The 24,923-nt window shown below is 43.9% G+C and overlaps 1 protein-coding gene and 1 non-coding gene across 2 annotated transcripts in view; one reads left to right on the top strand and one right to left on the bottom strand.

Moving 5' to 3' along the window:
• Positions 1-24,923, bottom strand: part of OTUD7A (OTU deubiquitinase 7A) — a 208,576-nt gene that overhangs the window by 73,482 nt on the left and 110,171 nt on the right. The window contains exons 2-4 of the mRNA XM_072950654.1: positions 22,128-22,254; positions 21,650-21,742; positions 19,908-20,062 (exon numbers count right to left, since the gene is read on the bottom strand). Of these exons, the coding sequence (XP_072806755.1) occupies positions 19,908-20,058 (151 nt within the window). The 5' untranslated portion in view covers positions 20,059-20,062; positions 21,650-21,742; positions 22,128-22,254. The remainder of the gene's footprint in view (positions 1-19,907; positions 20,063-21,649; positions 21,743-22,127; positions 22,255-24,923) is intronic.
• Positions 20,221-20,293, top strand: TRNAA-CGC (transfer RNA alanine (anticodon CGC)). The gene has a single exon. It is a non-coding gene; the product is annotated as a tRNA-Ala (tRNA).

The following is a 24,923-nucleotide window of genomic DNA, read 5'->3' as shown; positions in this document are numbered from 1 at the left end:
ATAATAGGTCTGTTTGGGTTCTTGTTTGGGACCCTCTGTGCTTCCTGTACTTGGGTATCTGTTTCCTTCTTTAGGTTTGGACAGTTTTCAGTCATGATTTCTTCAAATACCTTTTCAATCCCCTTTTCTCTTTCTTCTCCTTCTAGGACCCCTCTTATGTGTAGGTTGGCACACTTTATATTATCCCATGGGTCCCTTATACTGCTTCCACTGCTTTTTACTTGCTTTTCTGTCTGCAGTTCTGATTGGGTGATTTCTGTTACCCTGTCTTTTAAGTCACTTACTTGTTCTTCTGCGTTATCTAGTCTGCTTTTGACTGCCTTTAGCTCGGCTCTTATTTCAGCCATTGAGTTTTCTGTTTTTAATTGGCCCCTCTTTCTAGTTTCTATTTCCTTTTTATAGTATTCTTTATAGTATTTTATAGTATTCTTTTTATAGTATTTTATAGTATATTTATCTCTATTCATAGTCTCTCTTATTTCCTTCAGTGCTTTTATCACCCCCCCCCCCCCACTTTCGAAGTCATGATCTAGTAGATTATTGAGGTCTATCTCATTGTTCATTCTTTCAGGGGATTTCTCTTGTTATTTTAATTGGGAGTGGTTCCTCTGCTTCTTCATTTTACTTACATCTCTCTGGCTCTTGGATTTAGGAGTATCAGTTATCTACTGTGGTTTTGAAGGGCTGTTTTTTGTTTGTTTGTTTTTATTTAAAGTGGGAGCATTCCTGTGTAGACTGTGTGCATCTCATAGTTTTGTTGTGAGGGCTGTTCTCAGTATGGATGGCTGCTACGTCTGTCTTCTGTGTGTGTTGGCTGTCACCCCTTTGATGGGTATGGGTGGTGTGGGGACCAGAGCCTGCCCTGATTGTTGCTGTTGAATGGGGCCTCCTTTTTTGTTCTGTGGTTGTCACAGCCTTGATGGCAGCTGGGTCTGCTCCCCTGTTGCTGGAATAGAGGCTTGTAGACCTGTTTCTGAGCTGTGGTGTGTGGTGGGCAGGGTTGGAGCACTTCAGCTGGGAAGAAGAGTTGCTGAGTGTGCCTCCACAGGAGATGTCCCCTGGGCAGTGCCCTCTGTGGTGTCATCTGTCACTTGTTATGTGAGCTTAGAAAGTCCTCTTTGTTGATGCTGGCTTTGTCCCTGCATTAGCTGTGGGAATGTTGGCCACCCACTCTGGTATCCCCCTGGTTCTGGGCCCCAGGAACCACCTGGGCAGATCCACCAATGTCAGGTGCTAGGGCCCACCATAGTGAGCGTGCAGTCACACACCTGAATCTGTGGTGCACCACAGGGTCAGCGCAGTCCCCAGCCCCACCTCTGCATACAGTATGGTACGCTGGCCTGTTGTAAATACCCAAATTCACCCCTGCCATGCACCAGAACTCTGCTCACTGCTTGTTGGTCTAGAGGCACGGGGCCACAAAGGGTCCAGAGAAAGCAAGTCCACCCTCTGCCTAGGGCTGTAAAGAAATCTCAGTCCTGCCTGGGAAGTTGCAGGGCCGCTGGGTATGGATTCAGTTTTCAGCCCCACCTCCATGCAGCAGCTACGGCTATGACCAGGCCCACCTCTCTTCTCGCGAGACCATACCAACAATGGAGCCAAGTGGAGATAAGGGCCATGCCGTGGCTGCATTGTGCCCCTCCCCCACAGACACACCAGCATTGGTGCTTTTTTACAGGGGTTCCAGGCTGTTCTGTTCCACACACATCCCCAGCCAGAGCTCATACGGCCCTCCAGTCCCCTGAGGCTGCCTCTGTGCAGTGGCCCCAGCCCTCTGCCTAGGCTCGTCATCAGTCTCCAGCAGCCAGCCCCAGCTTGTCCCTGCTGGCTCACGCCTAGGGCTGGGGATCGCAGGGACCCTCCGTGCCAGTATCTTTTAGTTCTGTCTACCAAGTGGTCGCCACTTCCTCCTCCGAGCCTCGGAAGCTCTGCTTCTGTCCCTGTTGACCTCCCGGCTGGAGGGGGTGTCCCATTGTGAGGGTGCCTTTCTTCCTATGCCGCTCCCTCCCTGCAGGGCCAGTCTTGCACTGATTTTTCTTCTTAAAAATTATTTTTTCCTTTTACCGGATTTTGTGAGAATCTTCCTGTATTTCAAAGCGAGAGACACTCTGCGAGAGGTCAGCAGGTGTTGTGCGATTCAGTGGGTTTGTAGATGTAACTCTTAGTGTATTTGTGGGAGAGGGCAATCTGTGAGTCTCTCTGCTCTACCATCTTGGCACCTCCCCTATTCTGCTTTCAAACGCCTTTGAGATGACCTGGAGCCCTTCCAGAAAATCCAGGAAAATCTCTCTATTTTAAAGCCACCTGATTGGCAACGAGAATTGCATCTGCGAAGTCCACAGGCAGCAGCACCTGAATCAGTGTCTGACTGTGTGGTGAGGAACGGGAGCCTTGGGGGCATCTTCAGAGTTGTGTCTACCACACCACCGCTGTTTTGAACTTCATACAAGTGGAATCATGCAATACAAGCTCACTCTTCTGTGCCTGGCCTCTTGGCTCAGATTAAGGTCTCTGAGATTCGTTTCTGCTGTAGCATGCATCCACAATTATTTCTTTGTCACTGCTCAGCAGTATTCCATCGTACGCATAAATCACGCTTGGTTCATCCATTCACCTTTTGAGGGGTATTTAGCAGCTTCTAGATTTAAGTGATGATGAACAAAGCTGCTGTGACATTCAAGTGTAAGCTGTTTTGTGGACTCATGTTTCCATTTTTCTACAGTAAAATACCCCAGAGTAGGAAGGCCGGCTCACAGGAAAGGTGTATGCTTCATTTTATAAGAAAATTGTTTTCCAAAGTGGTTTTACTACTTTGCTCTCCTACCAGCAATACCAGACAGTTCTATGCATACCACATCCTAACCACCTGGCATTCTTGGTCTTCTTAATTTTAGCCATTTTGGGGGTGTGTGGGGATATCTAATTGTGGTTTTAATTTCTATTTTCCTGATGACTGATTTCAAAATCTTTCCATATGCTTACTGATCATTCATGTATCTTTCTTTTTAATTAAACACTTAAAAAACTTTTATTGAAGTATAGTTGATTTATACTGTTGTGTTAGTTTCAGGTGTACAGCAAACTGATTCATTTATACATATACATACATATATATATACACACACACATACATCTTTTTAAAAAAGTCTTTGCCTCACTTTTTAATTGGGTAAATTTTATAATTAACCTTCAGTTGTTATTTATATAATATTTATATATTATATATCAGTTTATATATTTATACATTATGAATTTTCAGTTATTATTTCTATATATAAAAGTACTTGATCAGATATGTGTTTCATGAATATTATTTCCCAGTTTGGGACTTACCTATTGCACTTTTGTGTCTTCTGATGAACAGATATTTGAGTTTGATGGAATTCAGTTTATCATTTGTTTTCATAATCAGTCCCTTCTTGGGCCTCTCTACAACGTGTTCGCTAACTCCAGGGTCATGAAGATCTCCTCCCAGGCCTTCTTCTGGAGGCTTCAGAGTTTTTGCTTTGTGTTTGGTCTATGACCACTCTCGAAGTAGTTTGTGTGTATGGCGTGAGCAGAGGGTCAAGGTCCTTTTTTCTTTCTTTAAAACAATATTTTACAAGTGTTCCTGCACCTTTTGCTGAAAAGACTTTCTTCTTCTTTCCTTTGGTGACTTTTCTAAAAACACGTCAGTCGACAATTGCTGTGAGTCCCCTTCCGGACTCCATCCTGTCTCGGGATGCACTGCACATCTGTCCTTACATGAATGCTGCACTGTCCCCAATCCTGCAGCTGGAAGCATGCATTATAAGTCCCCCCACTCTGCTCCCGCCACAGGGCTGTCCTACTCTGCATCCTCACAGAGTCAGTGCCACCCCAACCAGGTGCCAGCAGTCTTTTTTTTTTTTTTTGAGAAACTGACAAGCTGAATCTGAAATTTTTATGGAAATAATTTATATTTAAATTTGACCCTGAAGAGCAGAGCAGAGAACAGGAAGCAGAGGCTTGCAGCGCTTGGACTTGGGTCCTAGTGGAAGCGCTGGGGCTTCTTGAAGGGAAGTCAGTGGGATTTGATTTCCTGACGGATTGACGGTGGGAGGGACAGTAAAAGCAGTGAGGCTCTCAGGCTTTCAGAAAAGCATGGCGATTTCCTGCTCCCCATGGCCTGAGCTCAGGTGGGTTGGGTGGACCATGGAGGTGCCAAGGGAGCCAGGCCAGGTTTGCCCAGGAGGCAGTTGTCACGGGAGCCCAGTGAGCCAGTGGTTCCACAGCGGTGATGCTGGCCTAAGGAAGGCTCTGGCTCTTGCCCCTCGTGGCAGCCTGAACAGCTCTGCCCATTTGACCTGTGAGGGTCCCCTAAGATTTTAATTGAGAACCACATTCAGAAAAAAGCTTGCAAACAACTACCAGAGTGCATGGAAATGACAGCTTTAGCTCACGAACTCAGAGTCAGGCACTGGCTCATGCAGGTGGCCAGAAATGTGGGTGGGAAGACCATGTGCGTTTCCCACTCGGGAATCCAGGGAAGGCTGCTCGGGGCCAGGTCGGGCTCAGGATACAGGGAAGGCTGCTCGGGGCTCAGGATACAGGGGAGGATGCTCAGGGCCAGGTGCAAAGCCCCGCAAGATGAAGCCACGCCCCTCATCTCTGCTTTGGGCGCTGGACAGGCTGGTGGCCTGGAAGGCAGGTCCTGCATGAGACTATCAGGCTTGAGTGAGCCTTTGTAGCAGCCAGAAGCTTCCGTAAGCAGGGCCATGGGGAGGAGCAGGGCAACACAGAAGGGATGCGGGGCTGAGGAGGGCTGAGGATGGGGCTCCAGCCTCGGGGTTCAGTGTGGCTCCAATGTATGGTCAGGTCAGGAGAAGCCGAGTCTTCTGTGCTGTCTGTTTCTTTGCTTTTGTCTTTGAGTTTGTTTTAATGGGAGGGACTTGCACATCAGGGGCTCGGTAGAACTCATCCTCTCGTGCATCCACTTTTTCACTGATTGATTCAGTCACTATCAGAGGACCTACTGTGTGCCAGGAGAACCTGCTGTGGCAGGAATTGTGCTCCTTTACACCGGACATCTACGTGGGCACTCACTCTCTGACCCACGACCTCCTAATGCCACCAAGAACCATGGGACCACCTCTTCCTAGGCCTGGGAAGTGAGAAGGAGGACGAATAGGGCCCCAGGGGCCCAAAGAACAGGAGCCACTGTGGATGAGTCTTATGTATATATTACATGTCGATTGTACATTCTGTGTTTTGGGTATTTCCCAAATTACCTGCCAGCATGGTAGAGAGAGACAAATTGAATTCATAACTCCCATAAACAGCAAATGGTATGTAAGCACAAACGTTATGTGTGTACTATTACAAAAAAAAACACACACACTGGTTTTCAATGTTTTCAGTCCCAACTGAAACATTGACAACCTATTCCTTTCCTCTTTGTGTCCAGATGAGGCCACTGCTCTTATTCATAAGGGCCCCCAGGGAGTGGCCAGAGAGGACAAGGAGGGGCCAGGACATGGGATTGGAGGCCTGGGCAGGGGCAGTGGCTGACGGACCTGTGAGGTGGAGCAAATCTGTGTGTTGTGTGCAAATACACTGTGTGCATGGGGTATGTTGGTACGTGTGACTTACACGTGGGGTGGGGGTAGGGGGTATGGGTTCTGTCTATGGTATGTGAATGTGCGGTGAGCATGTGTGGTGTGTTGCGCTGTGTGGCATGTGTGGGGTCCGTGTGCAGATTCTGCATGCATTGGTGGGGGTTGTGGTATGTGTGTTGTGTTGTGTAGGGGTGACGTTTGGCATGTGCAGTATATACAGCTTGGATGCTGTGTGTGTTGTGTTGTGTGCTGTGTTGCACAGCATGTGTGTCGTTATGTGAGTGGCATGTGGTATGTGTGTTGTGTGTGGTGTACACACGGGGTTCAGGGCATGTGTGTGAGGTGTCCGGGTTCAGGGTACGTGTGCATAAGGGGCATGTGCACACAGGTAAAGTATGCATGCATGTGAGATACTCGTGTGCACGTGAGATGTGTGCCCATGCCATGTATGTGCATGTGCGAAGTGTATTATGTGACTAGTGTGTGTGCTGTCTGTCAGGGGTTGTACAGGGAGTGTGCAGGGTGAGTGGGTGGTATGTGTGTATGTGTGTAGTGTTGTATGTGCACACAAGTCTCCTTCTAGGGCAGCCACAGACATCAAGGACCCCTGAATCATGAGCAACGTGGGGGATATACAGTGATCATTCGTGCATTCAGTCGTATGTACTTGAAACCCAAACTGCTCTCCTCTGAGAGCTGGACACAGGGTGTCCAGGGTGAGCAGACAGATGCCTGATTCTCCTCCATCGTATCTGTACCAGCATCCTGACTGGGTGGGGCTGGGGCCGTGCCACATGTGCACGTGCATCAGCAGTGTGGAGACGGCCCTGGTGGCGGGGCCGGGGGTCTCCCGGTGGGGAAAGCCGCTGGGGGCACCTTCATGCTCACCCACCCGCATCACTGATCTGCTAGGGGCTGAGGCCTGAAATCATGGAACAAATTGATTACAGCAGAGAACAATCAATTATTATTTTTCAGAACACATTTTCTGAAAATGGCTTAATCTCTGCCTCAGGCTGAACTTCCCATTAATTATGTAAGGAACACCAATAGCTGTGCTCCCGTGACGTTGCCACAGTGTGGTGCAGAAAAGCCTTGACTCTGGAGTCGGGCCATCCTCCCACCCCATCTCCTTTCTCCAGCTACCAGGGAGATGGTACCAGCTGCAAACGGACAGGCAGCGACGAAGGATAAGGACTGAAGTCTCTCTGCTGGGGCTGTGGGAGCAACACCAGTACCGACACCAACAGGCTTTTCTGGGCACTCCTAGAGTCTAGGCTCTGTTACAGGAGAACATTATTAAGAACAAAGCTCATTGTGGGGGAGGGTATAGCACAGGCTTAGCATGTACGAGGTCCTGGGTTCAATCCCGGGTCCCTCCATTTAAATAAATAAATAGAATTTAAATAAATAAAAAAAATTTAAAAAGAATAAAGCCCATTTACCTCAGCCAAATAACTCAGATGGAAAGATATACCATGCTCCTGGACTGGAAGACTCAATACTGTTAAAATGGTCATACTACCCAAGGCAACATACAGAGTCAATGCAATCCCTATCAAATTGCCAATGACATTTTTCACAGAACTGGAACAAAAAATTTCAAAATTTGTATGGAAACACAAAAGACATCACATAGCCAAAATAATCTTGAGAAAGAATAGTCGAGCTGGAGGAATTATGTGCCCTGACTTCAGACTATACTACAAAGCTAGAGTAATCAAAACAGTATGGCACTGGCACAAAAACAAACACACAGATCAATGGACCGGGGCAGAAAGTCTGTCTAGACATCTAGATGACCCTCAACAAGAGTCACTGGTTTGAATCTACTGATCTTCATATATCCTAATACGTCAGTCAGACCTGCTGTTTGCTTACAATGTTTGGCTCCATCAAACACAGAATAGCCTAGATTTCACATAAACATCTCTTCTAGATCTACAGGGTCATTGTGAAACTTTGCTCTACTGTTTTACAATCTTCACTTGCAAAGCCCTGGCAAGTTTACTTTCGCCTCAAGGCGACACAAAGTATGGCAGAGCTAGGGCAGGCTTTCAGAGCTGTCCGTTGTAAACACACACAGGAGCACACACAAAAGTGGAGAGCCAGAAACATCAAGTTCCTCTCATTATGGGAAGTCACTTCTCAGTACTGCTGGTACACGGGCTTGTTTAAAATAAATCGGTCGGGATGCAGATGGCTAACGGAGTTAACTGAATATTCTAACATGACTTGTAGAATATCAACAATGGCAGACAATCTGTGTTCATGGTTTTGAAAAGTTCCCTTCACTGCAAAAATGTACGACGTCTAACAGCGATGGAGTTATATACATCCTGAACACAATTCATCTGTGTAAATTACAACACAAAGCTACACAGATGATGTCGACGTCAGTCACATTAACTGCCTGAGGTACAACTTCTGTTTTGGAAGGCAGCAGTCCGTCCAGGGACTAAACAGATAACATTTACAACCACCTTTTTGCGCATGTGAGTTAAGTAATAATTGTTTTATTTTAAGAACAGCTATATCATGCTGACATCAGCCAGTTTGGGATTCTTTGATTAAAAAATAATCACACACAAAACTACTGTATGTTCACTCTGATACTGCAGCATTTGTCAGTGATATCACAGCAAACAAATTCAAACCATACTCCAGAGTTTCGTTTCTGGCAGTGGTCCTCCTCCAGTAACCAAGGACCCAAGTGACTCAAACACACCTCTTAGTTATTCAGAATCTTTCAAAATATGTTCCAAATTAGTTTCCCATTCTGTCCCTAGAAAGTGGAAAGGCTAGACTAGGTGGTTTCAGACCAACATTCACCCTAGAACAGTTAGAACACATGGCAAAATAAAAGAAAGAAGGATGCTTGATGGCATCCAAGAGTACACAGGCAGTGAGGAAGTTCACGGCTAAGATCACCCATCAATATCACAGTGTGTATATATTTCTTAGCATAACCTCAGTAGCAATATCACACCTAAAACTAATTAGCAATAATTCTTTAATATCATCAAATGCCGAGCAGTGAGCTGCATGACTCAGGAGCAGGATGAGGCTGGGAGAGTGGCAGCTAGGACTCGTGGACGGTGTTAAAGGGACACAGATCCTAATAAGCGCATCACATACTCCATCAAGAAGTCCACCCACAAGCCGCTGGGGATGCCTCTTCAACGCAGTTCAGTTTAGTCCTCATTATTGAGGACACTGGGCTGGGAGCCCTGGAAGAATGTGTGTATCAGGGAGGTAAGGTGAATGAACACAAAAAGGTGGGGTAGCCTACGTGGAGACATCCCCGAGAAAGACCACGGTGGATGTGGCTGGCTTCCCAGAGAGGAAGCATTTAATTCCAAGCAGCCAGGATTAGCACCTGGGATTACGATCTTCCCTAATGGAAAGGAAATGAGGGATCTACTTAATTGATTAGCAAGCCAAGCGAAACTCACCACAAATGGTCCTAATGCTTTGTTTTCACAAGTATTTAGATGTACTCACCTATCTAAGGAGAAAATGTGTCTTCCTGGATGGGGCCAGGCCAGAGGAGGCATCTTGGAAGTCTGATCCTGGACAGGAATTTTTTTTGTGGTTATTTTATTTCAAATATGTGTAGTTTAATGGCAGAGCTGTCCCCACTGGGGACAGGACAGTAGGGGGAGCAGCCTGTGGTTTCACTGAGGCAGTCTTTCTAGATCCACAGGTAATCCAGCTCTGGCCAGAGGCCATCAGACCTTCTCCTCTAAGTCCTACTTGGCATTCATAGTCACCAGGCCACTGTTTTGTCTCCACTTGGGGACATGGGACTTGCTCACAGCAGCCCTCTAATCACCCAAATTTGAAAAAAAGTTAGAACAGTGAATTCTCCTAATAAATCAGGAGGCATGGGCTCAGGACTGGGCTTCAGATATCTAGAGGGCCAGCAGGCACATGGAAAGATGCTCAACATTGCTAGTAATTAGAGAAATGCAAACCAAAACTGCAACACACAGGTCAGAATGGCCATCATTAAAAAGTCCACAACTGGTAAATGCTGAGACAGTATGGAGAAAAGGGAACCCTCCTACACTCCTGGTGGGAACTTAGCTTGGTGGAGCCATTATGGAGAACAGTATGGAAGTTCCTTAAAAAACTAAAACTTAAAATTAAGACTTACCATATGACCCAGCAATCCAACTTCTGGGTATATATCTGGAGAAAACTCTAATTCAAAAGGAGACATGCACCCCAATGTTCACAGAAGCACTATTTACAATAGCAAAGTCATGGAAGCAACCTAAGTGTCCATTAACCAATGACTGGATAAAGAAGATGTGAGATACACACACACACACACACACACACACACACACACACACACACACACATATGAATACTACTCAGCCATAAGATGAATGAAATAATGCCACTGCAGCAACATGGATGGACCTAGAAATTATCAAACTGAGTGAAGTAAGTCAGACAGAGGAAGGCAAATAACATATGATATCACTTATATGTGGAATCTAAAAAAATGACACAAATGAACTTATTTACAAATCAGAAATAGACTCACAGACATAGGAAGCAAACTACGGTTACCAAAGGGGAAATGGGTTGAGGGGGAGGGATAAATCAGGAGTTTGGGATTAGCAGATACAAACTACTATATATATAATAGATAAACAACAAGGACCTACTGTAGAGCAAAGTGAACTCTATTCAATATCTTGTAATAACCTAAAATGAAAAAGAATCTGAAAAAGAATATATATATATTATTCATATAATATAGAACTGAATCACTATGCTGTACACCAGAAATGAACACAACATTGTAAATCAACTATGCTTCAATTAAAAAAAATAAAATAAAACTTTAAAAAGACTGAATTTCTGATCTAGCTTGACTGCAGAGGAAAAGTGCTCTGGGTACGTACATGTGGTATGTCTGGCCTTGAGACTCTTTTATTTCTCACTGTAATGAAAAGAGTGACCAACCTGGAGCCCACTCCAGTTTCCTGGGTGATGAATAAGTGTAATCCGCGAGCCCAAGCATCCTGGGTCAGCCACCGCGAACAGCCCAGTTTCCTTGGCTCCTCCCACATCTGTCCCACCCCTCTGACTCCATCTGTCCATCTGTAAAATGCTCTGGGGCAGCCTTGTGGGTCTCCTGTGGGTGGACCCCATGACCAGCTGTTAGGTTAAGAAGAGATTTCTACTAAACACATGCTCCCCTTGGTTTCCTCCACCTCCACCCCCATCTCTTGGGTGTATTCCTCGGAGCATTGCTGCATTTATCTGAGTCAGCAGCTGTTGTTCGCAGGGATGTTACCCAAGGTCAAATGTAAAGGTTAATGGACTTACCTGTCAGTATGACTGGCAAGGGGCTGGGAGTTGGACCACCATTTGCAAATTTCCAAACAATATATACGTCAAACCCCAGGGCCCAGGATTGGAAAAGGTATATTTCCTCATAAACAAATCTAGAAATTTTAGTTATTAAATGAGCAACTCAACTGGCAAACATACATGCATCTTAAAATATGTGGATGGCTTCTCTAGGTGTGTATGTATTTTTGAGAAGACGTTTTAACTTAGTTTTCACCATTTTCCTTAATTTTGCAAATTCCACAAAGATTCTGAAAAATTAAACTGGGGACATGTGGGATGTTAATCTTCAGTTAATGTTTCTTCAAAATGCAACCTAGCTTCTTTATTCAAGGATTTTTTTCCCCCATGGACAGCAGCATAAACGAGGCATAGGTACACTGAAAGAATATCTTGGTAAAACCGCAAGATCTGAATCACAGTTATTGTAAAAGTGTGAAAGCTGCTTTCTCTTTAAGTCAGGAACTGAGACCTTATAAACACCTCATGTGTTTGGCCTCCGACTCGAAAATCTTTTTAACCAACTTTTAATATATGTAAAGTGGCCAGACAGTGTCTGGCATGTGAATATTAGCTATTAGCTCTATTTTTTTTTCTGGAAAGTCTTTGTGGTCTACTGAAGTAGTATTTTATTTGAAAAGTGAATTAGTCACTATTGAAGGGCTAGCATGTGCCAGATGTTCGGAGGACACAGCAAAAGATGGAGTGGTCCTCGCTGCCTTGGAGCTCATGGTCTAACCTGGAAGAGGTGCAAGAGGAGCAGAATTCAAGAGCGAGACAGTGTGTGTGTGTGTGTGTGTGTGTGTGTGTGTGTGTTTGTGTGTATGTGTGTGTGTGTGTGCGTGCATGCACTTGCGCGAGTGTGTGTGCTGGGGGGAGTGGGCAGCACGGGGCATGAGCTTAAGCACAAGCACAGAGGTGGACAGTGTGTCTGGGGAGCAGGATGGGGAAGGGATGCAGCGGGAGATGAGGTGGAAGGGATGGAATGGGGCTAGATCCTAAAGGGGCTTCGGTACCTCGTGGAGGAGTTTATTCTGCAGGTAGTTGGTGAGGTCAGAGGAATCTGGGAAACAGTCACCGACCTGACCTCTGTTTCGGAAGGATCACTTTACGGATGGGCAAGGGCAGGTGTGAAGGAAGCAGGCAGCCACGTAAGGACACGTCTTTCACCTGGGGGCTGATCCGTGTTCGTGTCCTCTGTCTTCGTCTCTTTTTATCCCACTGTCCCTGTCCTGCCTTTTCTGCCAGATATTCATCTGCCTACACTTCTCATGCGCTTCCCTCTGCTGTCCTCTGATTCCCATTATTGTGTGTGTATTTTTAACTTTTTATTTGGAAATAAGTAAATTAATTAAATATACAGACACAGTTTAAAAAATACTACGGGCAAGGCCATGTACCTTTCACCTGGGTTCTGAGGGAGGCAGGGAGCTGGGAGCCGATCCATTAAACTAGAAACTTCTTTCAAAGTTTAAAATTGACTGACTTGGGAGGATGATTGAGTAATGGGAAAAGCCACCCTGAAGGAACAGGAAGCCCTGACTGGATCTAATCTACAGGACCACATTGTTTAAGGGTCCCAATAGTCTGACCACACTGAGTATCCCTAGGCACCTGATCTTGTTTTTCCAGAGTGTCCATTCCACAGAGCAGAATGAACTGGAAAGCCAGCAGGGAAAGAGCAGACAATGGAATGAGAAAAAGGAGCCCCAAAGAAGACGGATAAAGGGACCCAGCTGAGACCCCAAATGTGGGAGTTCTCACATCAGGCCACCTGGGCTTACGGCTTCCCCTGCTCGAGTGCCTTTTCCTCTTTTGAGCAACGAAGCAGACTTGCACTTTGTCCCTTTGTATCTGCTGGTAATTCTTTCTCAACTGGCAGGCAAGAACCTACGTTTCATTGGGCTTTCCAGTTTGGGGCGGGAGAGGATCTCTCTATCTGCTAACACTTCTGCCACAATTGCATTTTTTTTTAACCCAGGAACCATAGCAATATTTCACTCTTAGAAAAATCTGAGACCTCACAATGAAAAGAGTTTATTCTCTGAAACACTGGCTGTTAGAAAAATCTTGACCCAAATAACTCGGACAACTTAAAGAACCCACCATATGTAGGTAACCATGGCTGTCCCGCCTGTAAAAACAGAGGACGGGCTCTGGTCCAGATGGAGAGAGGACACGCCATGGCATCTCTCCCACTGAAAGCAGCGACACACCTGAACAGTACACGTGGGTCAGCAAGTGAGAATTCAGAGAAGCAAGTGAGAACAAGCAGGAAGAAGACCACGATTCAGAGCATCACAGAACTGCGGGTGAGTTTATCACTTTCTACGTCCAGTCTCCCCGATGTGAACTCACTGCATCCCCAAACCCAGAAGTGGGCATTGGCTCCAAAAGAAGTCTTCAAGTTCTGGCTCAAGAAGAAAGAAGGTCTCCAATGTTCCAAAAGCATGTAGAAACCCTTTATTTATCTTTTTTTTCCTTAAAATTTTTTTCTCAGTCTGCCTGTTTCTGTTTTGTAAATAAGTTCACTGTAAACTGACTATACTTCAATAAAAATAAATAAATAAATAGATGAATAAATAATTAAGGAAGATATATTATTGATCCTTCCAGGTTTAAAAAATAATAACAAAATATATTTCTTAGTGTGTGAGTCTGTTTCTATTTTGTAAATAAGTTTATTGTAAACTGACCATACATCAATAAAATAATTAATTAATTTAAAAATAAGTATATTACTGACCCTTCCAGATTTAAAAAATAATAATAAAAAATAAAATAAATTGAAAAAAAATTTTCAGTCTGTAAGTCTGTTTCTGTTTTGTAAATAAGTTCATTGTAAGCTGACTATACTTCAATAAAATAAATAAATTAGTTAATTAATTAAAAATTTTAAAAAATAGTATATTCCTGACCCTTCCAGGTTTAAAAAATAATAATAAAAAGAAAAAGAAAAAATTTTTTTCTCAGTTCTCTCGGACCCCAGACCAGCCTGTGAGAAATCAGAACTGGATGGCGGGGGAACCTTCCCCTCCAATCAGAGGAGCTGCGGGTCCAGTGCGCGGGGTGAACCCCACCGCGGTGGTTCCCCCTCTGGCCTGGGGCTGCTCAGCTCTGAGATGCGCGCAGTCAGACCACGTGCGCAGGAGTGCAGCGCAAACAACGCCCCAGGGTGCCGGCTGGACGCCTGGAGAGGGGAGCCCCAGAGACTCAGAACTACTGAGGAGACCTGGGAAAGCTACCCCTTCAAGTTGTTGACCAACTCTTGGGCTTCCCCTGAGCTGCACATGTGTGAATCTGGCCCTAAAGAGATTGCAGAGACCTGCAGTAGTAAAACACGGGACAGGCTACGGCTAAGCCCCAGACTGGCCACTAGGTGGCCCACACACGAGGCAGATCCAAACCGCTTCTCAAAGATGCGACGCTGAAACCGCCATTCACAGAAGTACTGGGGAGCTTAGAAAGTGTGGTCTGAGCCCGACTGGCTTACTTACTTTCTGAAACAAAGATAACAATATTTGCCATAAGATTTAAAAGACGAAGTCTCAAAACATAATACTCAAAATGTCTAGGATACAATCCAAATTTACTCACCATGCACAAGACGAGGGAAATCTCTCAACAGTAACACGGGGATGAAGTAGATACTGGAATTATCTGACCAAGACTTTAAAGCAGTTAGTATAAACATTTTCCAACAAGTAAGAGAGAACACTCTTGAAAAATATAGAAAGTCTCAGCAAAGAGATGGAAGATATAAAGAAGAATCAAGTGGAAATGTTGGAAGTGAAAAAATTCAACTGGATGGGCTCAGTTACAGACTGCAGATGACAGAGGAGCCAGTAAATTTATAAGTAGATCAATAGAACTTATCCAATCTGAATAACTGACAGAGAAAAGATCGGAAAAGAAAATGAGTAGGGCTGTAGGGACCTGTGGAACAATAACCAAAGGTCTAACCTTACATCCTCCAAGTCCCATTAAAGAGAGAAGAAAAGTATGCAGCAGCAACATCTTTAAAGAAATAATGGCCAAAAGGCTGGTTTGCTACTAGAAGGCAGTCAATGCAATACATTCTACGAGCAGGTTAAAGTAGAGAAACAATCATATCCATTGAGGTAGAAGATGTATTTGAAAAAAAAAAAAACCTAGCAATGATAAAACTGTCGGCAAACTCGGAGTAGAAGGGTCTTTCCTGCACCTGACAAGGAGCATTAGCAAACTCAGTTCCACATCACAGTGAAAGACTGGACGCTTCCCCCTAAGGGCAAGAACAAGGCAAGGATGCTCCCTTTTCCCGCTCTTATTCAACCTTTTCCAAGAAGTCCTCGTCAGTGCAATAAGTAAGAATAAGTGTGGAGTAAGGCAAGAAAAAGAAATAAAAGGCATACACTGCAAAGGAAACAATCGTCTATGCAGAAAATTTCAAGGAACACACACACAGACACACACGCGCATGTACTCAGGTGCACACGTACATTCACACACACACTCTCTTGAACAAATAATTAAGTTTAGTAAGACTGCAGGATATAAGGACAATGTACGAAAATCAATTATGTTGTTATATACTAGTAACGGACAATTAGAAACTGAACTTAAAAAATACCGTTTACAGCAGTTCAACCCCTCCCCAGAAATAAATCTAACAAAATATGTGTAGGATCTGATATGCTACAAACTACAAAACCTTCATGAAATAACTCAAAGAAGCTCTAAATAAATGGGAAATACGGCTATACTGACTTCATGGACTGGAAGATATAACAGAGTTAGCACAGAATTACAGATTTAACATAATTCCAATAAAAATTCCAGCAGGAAATTTTAAAGGTAGAAGTAAGGCAATCCTTAAGTTTAAATGGAAAAGCAAAAAAAAAAAAAAGAATACTTTAAACAATTTTGAGAAAGAAGAATAAAGTTGGAAGCATCCAATGCTGATTTTAAGACTCACTACAAAGCTACAGTGATCAAGACAGTGTAGTATTGGCAAAGGAAGGGACACTGATCCATGGAACAGAACCAGCATCCATAGTTTCCCACAGATATGCTCAGTCAATTTGGGATGAATTTGCAAAGGCAATTCAATGGGGGGAAGATAATCTCCAAAAATGGTTTGAACAACTGGACATCTATATGCATAAAAATGAACCTTGCCCTAAATCTCACCTGTTATATAAAAATCAACTCAAAAAGAGTCAGTGATCTAAATGAAAACATGAAAGTATAAAACTTTTAAGAGTTTACATAGGAGAAAATCTTCATGACCTGGTTATGCAAAGGTTCTTAGACGTGTCACTGAAAGCATGATCCAGAAAAGAAAAAAAATGACACCGGACTTCATCAAAATTAAAACCTTCTTGGGATTAGCAGATTCAAACTACTATGCACAGGACAGATAAACAACAAGGTCCTACTGTACAGCACAGGGAACTATATTCAATAGCTTGTAATAACCTACAATGAAAAAGAATATGAAAAAGTATATAAACCTCTATCTATAACTGAATCACTATGCTGTACATCAGTAACTAACACAACACTGTAAATCAACTATTCTTCAAAATAAAGATAACAAGCAAACAAACACTTCTGCTCTGCAAAGGGCACTCTTAAGAGCATGAGAAGTCAAGCACAGACTGGAAGAAAATATTTGCAAATCACATATCTGACAAAGGATTTATACTCAGAATATATAATGAACTCTCAAAATTCAGCTATAAAGAACCTCCAGCAACCTAATTTTGCTGATCAAAAAGCAAAAGGCTGAAACAGATATTTCACCAGGGAAAATCTACAGACGGAAAATAATAACGTGAAAAAAAATTCAATGGCATCGGACATTAGGTAAATGAACACGAAGACGATGAGGCAATACCATTCCAAACCTACTAGAATGGCTAATCTTAAAAAGAATAAAATAAAAAAGCCAAGTGTTGGTGAGAATGGGGAACAGCTAGACCCCTCACACATTTCAGATGGAAATGCAAAATGGTACTGCAGTCCGGAAAACAGAGACAATTTCTGATAAAGTTAAGCATACACTTTCGATATGAACCAGCCATCCCCCTGTGTTTACCCTGGAAAAATGAAAGCTGCTATGTTCACGAACACCTGTGTTCTCAAGTGGGTCACAGCTCTAGCTGTAATTGCAAAAACTGGAAACAACAGTGCCCCCCTGCAGGTGAATGGCTACACAAGGTGTGGTCCATCCTCACCAGGGGTACCACTCAGCGGTATGAAGGAACAAACTCTTGACTCAAACACAACAGTTCAGATGAATCTCGAAATGATTATGCCGAGTGAAAAGACACCAGCTTAAAAAGATTAGGTTCCATGTGACTGTATGTATATGACATTCTTGAAAGAGACAAAATCAAAGCGATAAAAAACGGAGCAACAGTTGCCAGTGGACAGGGTTGGGGAAGCCGTGGCAGTAAAAGAGACCAGCAGGGAATATGAAAATGAATATGAGTATGTATATGCGTGACTGGGACATGATGCTGTACACCAGAAACTGACACATTGTACCTGACAATACTGCAAGTCAAAAAGAAAAATAAAAAGAGAGAGAGAGAGAACAGGAGGGAGTACCGGGGTGATGCGACGGTTCTAAGAGGGGCGGTACTCACACAGATCTACAGGGTGTTCAAATTCTCAGAACTGCCCACAGAAATTTTCTTTAAAAAAAACTATTGATAACTTTTGACTCAACTTCCCCCCCATTTAAAAAAATTTATTTTAAAATACCAGGTAATTGAGGCAAATTGGTTTTTGTTTCCATGTATTTAATATACATCTCAATTCCACCCTTCGCTGTAGCTCAGACTATCTCCCCTAAATGACCATTGCACACGCAGGAGAATTGGAAAGCTGTGGTGATGTTCAGAGGAATCACCCATTGTAGACGAATCAGTGAATAAGGTCATGGAGATAGATAAAGCATCCTGCTCGCTCCTGAACTCTCACTTCCTCACATCATCAGGGCAAGAGGACGTTAGAGGAAGAAATGTCTAAATTGGTTTAACTCCTCTGGACAGTGTCCTGGAAACAAGAAGGCTGCCCTTCCGAGTTCTGAAAATTCTGTTCTTTGATTGACAGCCCCACCCCCAATCCTTAATATTGGAAACGGGGCAGGAGGCGGAGCTAAAACTGAGAAAAGTTCTGGGAAGACTGAAGTCCCAAAGAAATGATGTGCAAAGGCATCCCTGTGTTTTACCTGCAAAAATAAAATTAAAAAAGAAAAGAGCTGACAACTCTTGTTTCTTACTGAAGGTTAACCAGATAGCAACGGCAAAGTTAGTAACTAGTTGCAAAGAAGGCAACAACTAACAAGATCTTCTCCCACTATTTGAGCATTAGCTATATGCTGGTCACGCCACCCACATCACAACATTTACGTCACAACTTTAATGTCCATCATCACTCTAGAAGGTGGGTTAGGGTCAATGTATAGGAAAAAAAAACTGAGGCTAAGGGAAATAAGATCATTTGCCCTACATCTAATAGGCAGCAAATATTGAGTCTGGACTTGACCCAGCCCTCACTGCCAACCTCATTAATAATCTACTTCCCCATACTACCGCTCACTGAAATTCAGAAAAGCAGTGAAAACTCTCAGGGAGATATTATATAATGTGACTACCAAGAAGTGAGAATCACACTTTAATTCACATACATCACAAACATTCTCTAGGCATAGTTTATTCTAAGCCCTGAGTTTGTTAGAAATTCTGGGAGGTTCAGGGAAATTGAAAAACTATGCTATGGTATTGCTGTTTTATCAGAATCATCCAGCAGGCGGTTCTTAATTTTCAACAGGACTAAGTAGTTACCTCCATTCATGCAAATGTACAGTAGTTCTTATTTTCCACCCTCAGTGAATTAAGGACTCATTCGGACTTACACTACTGGACTGAGTATTTGCTAATTTCACAAGGAGGAGTTTATACGTTTGAAGCAAAGAGTAATCATTTAAAAATTCTCTCCTTTCACACACAAGACTGTCCTGAGAAGCTGAAATTGATTCTTCCCACCTCTTCTCTTCACCCCACTATAAAAAAAGCAATTTCAAAAGTACACAAAGTAAATCCATTCTAGAGACCGAAACGAAACATTGATTTTATTTCATGATGATGATAGCTGAAGAACTACCTGAAAACGTTCTAACTCTGGACTGTGCACACTGTCACCGAGTGAATGGTATCTACATTAAAGGCTTGAGGGTGAATTGCCTTCTTACTTGTGAATTATTCTCGACTATTTTATTGGGTATTAGGTGCCTTTTTTCTTTTCATCAAAAATTTTGGCCTAAAGTATTTTGTCTCAGCTAAGACAAAGATAAGAAGGTAAGGTCTCCAATAAAAGTGTTTTTCTTGAATGTTCTATCATGTCTGATTTACTGAATACGGTTTCTTTAAAAAAATAACCAGTGATAGATTTTTGTTACTTATTTTAAATTTATTTTATTATTATCTTTTAATGGAAGTACTGGGGATTGAACCTAGGACCCTGTGCATCTAAGCACATGCTCTCCCACTGAGCTATACCCCCGACCCCTAGATTTTTGACTCAACATCTATAAGCTTTAATGCAAAGCAAAGCCTAGCTAATGCCTTCTGCTCTTTTACTATGGAGAGTTGAGTGGTCCATTCCATCCCCCAAATAAAATCTAGAGTAACACAAGTGGGAAGTGGGTATAGCTCAGTGAGAGAGCACATGCCTAGCATGACATGCATGAGGTTCTGGGTTCAATCCCCAGTGCCTCCATTAAAGAAAAAACAGGTCATAATTAAACTTATATAAAAAAAGAGTAACAAATGTCATTTCTTCACCAACACCTTCTTTTACTTTTTAAGGAATCCAAGTACCAGGTAACAGAAATCTCCAAGACCTCTGGGTTGAAGGGCAGTTATGCCCAAGAGGGTGGTTGGGGGACCCGGGGGACTGACCTACCTTCCAGCAGGTCTCTGGCCAGACCAGGTTCTGCCCCCGTGGACCGAACAAAGTCTGACAGGACCGCGTCCATATCAAGAATCATAGGATCATGTAGAAGGGCCGCCCAGCACTCCGCTGAGGTGGGGTTTGGAAGCAGGCTAGAAACCATCCATCTGCAGGAGAGAACAGAGAGCCAGCATCCGTGAGGAAGCACGCGGAGCCCCAGTGGAGAGGAGAGACCAGCCTTCCCTGCCGTGACATATGCCGGAGCCGGTCTGGGATGCTGCCTGATGGCTCACGTGAGACATCAGGTAATAAAAGTCTGGGGTAGGGAGGGTGTAGCTCAGTGGTAGGGCATGGGCCTCGCAAGCACAAGGCCCTGGGTTCAATCCCCAGTACCTCCATTAAAATATAAATAAAACCTAATTTCACCCCCCTCCAAAAGAAGTATACAGTGCTGCATGTCAATTACACCTAAATCAAATTGTAAGGAAAAAATACTTTAAAAACAGTAATAAAAGACTCTGATGTCATCCCGCTTTCTGTCAATTCCAGTGGCAACAGATTGAAGAGAAGACAGACTAGGTTGTTAAAAATCAAATGCCTGATCCTAATTAATCTTAGCGAGGTTAACCTGGAGTTGCAAGATTTCGAACCCGAGTTGCAAGATTTCGAATCCTCTTCCAAGTGATACGGACGTGTAACACTCCTACAGTGTAACTGTGTTGTCGCTCATCCCACCTATGCCTTTATCAGGGAGGCATATGCCGCCCACCTCAGCCCTCACCCCTCGCTGGGCTCTTCGGAAAGACTCCACGTCCATCCAGAGTTGGCTGAGCAACTATACTTGCTGAAGACAATGCCGTCTTCCCAAGAGCTGTCATACTCCCAACAACAGTCCAACAAAATCCATAAAGACTTCTGATTTCTGAGGCAGAATAATCCCAGCTAGAGGGATAAAAGGGCATCTTACAGCCTAAGCCCAGGTGGGCTGTGCCAGCCAGTTGCTGGGGAGAAGCACCCAGCACGTGGCACGTGAGGGTGACTCCCACCAGTGAACCAGCGCTGGGCCACTGGTGGTAACCTGGTCATGCCTGATGAAACACAAGTGCATCCATCTGCCTCCATCATTTGGGGCTCCCAGAAGATGGCCCGTGGGCCACGTGTGGGTCCACCAACTGACGTTGTGAATGACGCTGTCCTGGAACCCAGCCACATCCATCACGGTTGTCTGGTGGGTGGTCACTTTCCCAAGCAGCTGAGCTGAGCTGAGCAGTTAAAATGGAGATCATATTTACTGTCTGGACCTTTACAGAAAGTGAGCTAAGTAGAGAATGATGGAAACTTTTATACTAGCATGTGTGGAATTAATTTTACATGTTGTGGGGTGAGTTAAAATCCCATGCTACTGATGCATGTCTCCCGTTCCTTTCTTCAAGACAAGCACTTGGAGGGGCTCCCTTTGCACACAGGGCTGGGTGTGTGCTGACTGCTGCTGCTTCAGAGCCAGAAATCTGGTCTAATCCCAGCCCCAGTGCTGCCACTGTGATGAGCTGTGACATGCTGTGTACCCTCCCCGAACCCCTATGAGACTTGGGGAGATAAGCTCATCTAAGGTCCAGACCACAAGGACAGAGGAGTGAGGCAATGAGGTCTGTGAACCTGGAGACATGCATGGATGCAACGCCAGCTTGCAGATGGTTCCGACTTGGGTGTAATTTTTTGGTTGGTGAGTCTGGAAAATAAGAAACTTAACTGACCTGATGTATGTGGTACCAATTAGGAGATTTCTGGTTCCTCCTCTCCGTGCACCGGGGCCTCGGCCAGGAGAGCCTCTTCCTAGTCACTGTCACCTGCGGGACAAGTCAGAAAATAAGAGCCTGTTACTCTCCTGATAAACAGAGGCTGGAGGCTTTGCTTCTTGTCACAGGAACCGGCACCTGGGGTTTAGCCAAATGCCCACATCTAGCCTGCTGTCTTCCTTGGAACCTACAGTAACTGCTTACCAGTTGGCCATCAGCATCCACGCCCAGGGCGGTGGGGGGTGTTCTGCAAGGGACATTGTGGATGCTCTCCATGGGCATTAGTGGATAAATTAACAGTCTATTCCTCCTTGGCTTTAAGCCTGATTCTCAGGTACTCTGTTCCCAGGACCACTCCGAGCGCTGTTGCTGGAGATGTTGACTGCACCTGCCCCTCTGGTACGGTCATTAGGGAACCCACGAACATGGGACTTACCTTTTAGACACTGCGATTCTCTGGAGGTGGTGGTAGTCAGGCACCCAGGGCAACGCTGCACCGTCCCTGCTGGAAATGGCCCATGGTTGCCCCAGTAGATGGCGTGAGACCACAGCCCCGGAGAACTCTGGAAAAGACAAGAATAAGAGAGAATATTCACATTTCACTAAAATTGAGAATTTCAAATTTAAGTTTTAAGATTTATTTTTTGTTTTAAAATGTACACATTTCAAATGTTAAAATGATTTAAATATTTGATATGAACTTGAAACGGTCTTCAGAGTAAATCCCAGGCCCCCAAATCTCCCTCCTTCACACACCATCCCATCCTTTAATTTTTTTTCAGTTTTATTTATTATTGGAGTGTAGTTGATCTACAGTGTTAGTTTCAGGTATACAGCAAAGTGATTCAGTTATATATATATGTACATATATATTTTCTTTTCAGATTATTTTCCTTTATATGTTATCATAAGGAATTGAATACAGTTCCCTGTGCTACACAGTAGGTCTTTGCTGTTTATCTATTTTATATATAGTAGTGTGTGTCTGTTAGTCCTCAATCACTAATTTACCCTTCCCACATTTTCTTCTTTGGTAACCATGGTTTGTTTTCTATGTGTGTGAGTCTGTTTTTGGTTTGTAAATAGAATTTGTACTTTTTTTTTCCGATTCCACGTATAAGTGATATCATATGGCATCTGTCTTTCTCTATCTGACTTTCTTCACTTAATATGATAATCTCTAGGCCCATCCACGTAGCTGCAAATAGCATTATTTAATTCTTTTTTATGGCTAAATAGTATTCCATCACACACACACACACACACACACACACACACACACACACACACACCCCTTCTTTATCCAGTCATCTGTCGATGGCATTTAGGTAGTTTCTGTGCCTTGCTATTGTAAATAGTGCTTCTATGAGCACTGGGGTGCATGTGTCTTTTTAAATTAAAGCTCCTCTGGATATACGCTCAAGAGTGGGATGGCTGGATCATATGGTAAGCCTATGTTTCAGTTTTTAAGGAACCTTCATACTGTCCTCCCCAGTGGCTGCACCAATTTACTTTCTCACCAACAGTGTAGGTCACCCTTTCACTTTTAAATAAAGGCAGGCATTCAGAGGTAGGTCAGGATAAATGAAAAATTCTCCTTTCTGGGTATGGACTCAGAGAAGTGAGTGTGGGGTCAGAGCCATGAGAAGTTCATGCACTATGCTGATGTCTCAGGAGAGGGGCTCACAAACAGAGCCCTACCTTCTGACATTCCATGAGAATCTCAGGTGGTGCAGCCCACAGGGAATCTCAAAGTTAGGAAGCTGTTCATAATCCTTGCCTGCATCGTGATGTGCTCCTCAGGGAATTCGAGAGGCCAGGCTAATAACCACTTTTCCTTCCTGGTGGGGTGTCCCAAGCTCCAATGTGGGGTCACAGTGTCACCACTCAGGATGGCAGCATCCTGAGTCTGGAGGGTTCCTGTGGACCAAAACCTAGCCCAGGTGAGTGCACTGTGCTCCACGGTGGGGTGGGGTCAAGTGTTACAAACAGCATCTTGACTCCTGAGATCCACTTGCTTATCTGTAATGCAGGGTTTTCTTGCAGGCATCAGAACCCCAGGAAGCTTGTAAGCTAGGAGGGCCATCACTAGCACAGGGGAGGGGAAGGCTCTGGGTGCACCCTACACAGACTACACCACATCGGGCTACAGAAATCCCGTGTTCCTACATGTTGACACCTGGTGCTGGGTGAAGTCTGAGGATCCGTCCTGCATATATGGAGTGCCCCTGTTGGGTGGTGCGCCCAGAGCCTGGCAATGGCCTGTCCTGTCCCTACAGGTCCTGAACAACCTGGAGCTCCAGACCCTGAGCTGGCTTCTCCTTTGACCTCTCCCACCCACATGGATAAATTAGACATCTTTGTAAGCCTAACTGAATTCTGAAATAGAAATGGGAAGAAACTAAATGCCAAAGAATAAGAATCAGTAGCCAAAACATTCTTGATAAAGAACAAAGTCGGAGGTCTCGCACTTCCTGATTTTGAAACTTACTACAAAGCTACAGTAATCAAAACAGTGTGGTATGGGCATAAGGACAGACGTACAGAAAGACCAATGGCATAAAATAGAGAGTCCAGAAGTTAACCCTTGCATATACGGTCCAGTAATTTTGAACAAGGGTGTCAAGACCATTCAGCATGGAAAGGATAGTCTTTTCAACTGGATATCCACACACAAAGAATGAACGTGGGTCCTTACCTTACACTGTATATAAAAATTACCTCGAAGTGGATCAAAGACCTATATGTAAGGGCTGAAAGTACAAAACTCTTAGAAGAAAACATAGAGGAACATTATCGTGACCTTGGATTTGGCAAAGGTTTCTTCAGTATAACACCAAAGCACAGGCAACAACAACAAACAAACTGGACTTCATCAAAATCAAAACCTTCCATACATCAAACGACACCATCAACAGAGTGAAACGGCAACCTATGGGATGGGATAGAATATTGAAAATCATATATCTGATAAGCAATGAATAGAGCATATATAAAATAGAATATATAAAGAACTCCTACAACTAAACCGAAAACCCAAGCAACCCAATTCAAAAGTGAGTAAAGGACTTAAATAGCCATTTCTCCAGAGAAGATATACAGATGGCTAATAAACACATGGCAGGATGCCCAACACCAGTGATCACTAGAGAAATGCAAACTAAAGCCGCAATGAGATGCTGCTTTGCGGCCATTAGGATGGCTGTCATCAAAAAACCAGAAAATCTCAAGT

Source organism: Vicugna pacos, chromosome 27 (genome assembly GCF_048564905.1).
Source record: "Vicugna pacos chromosome 27, VicPac4, whole genome shotgun sequence".
Classification (NCBI taxonomy): domain Eukaryota; kingdom Metazoa; phylum Chordata; class Mammalia; order Artiodactyla; family Camelidae; genus Vicugna; species Vicugna pacos.
The sequence above is the reverse complement of the archived record's forward strand: the minus strand, read 5'-3'. Positions and strand labels throughout refer to the sequence as shown.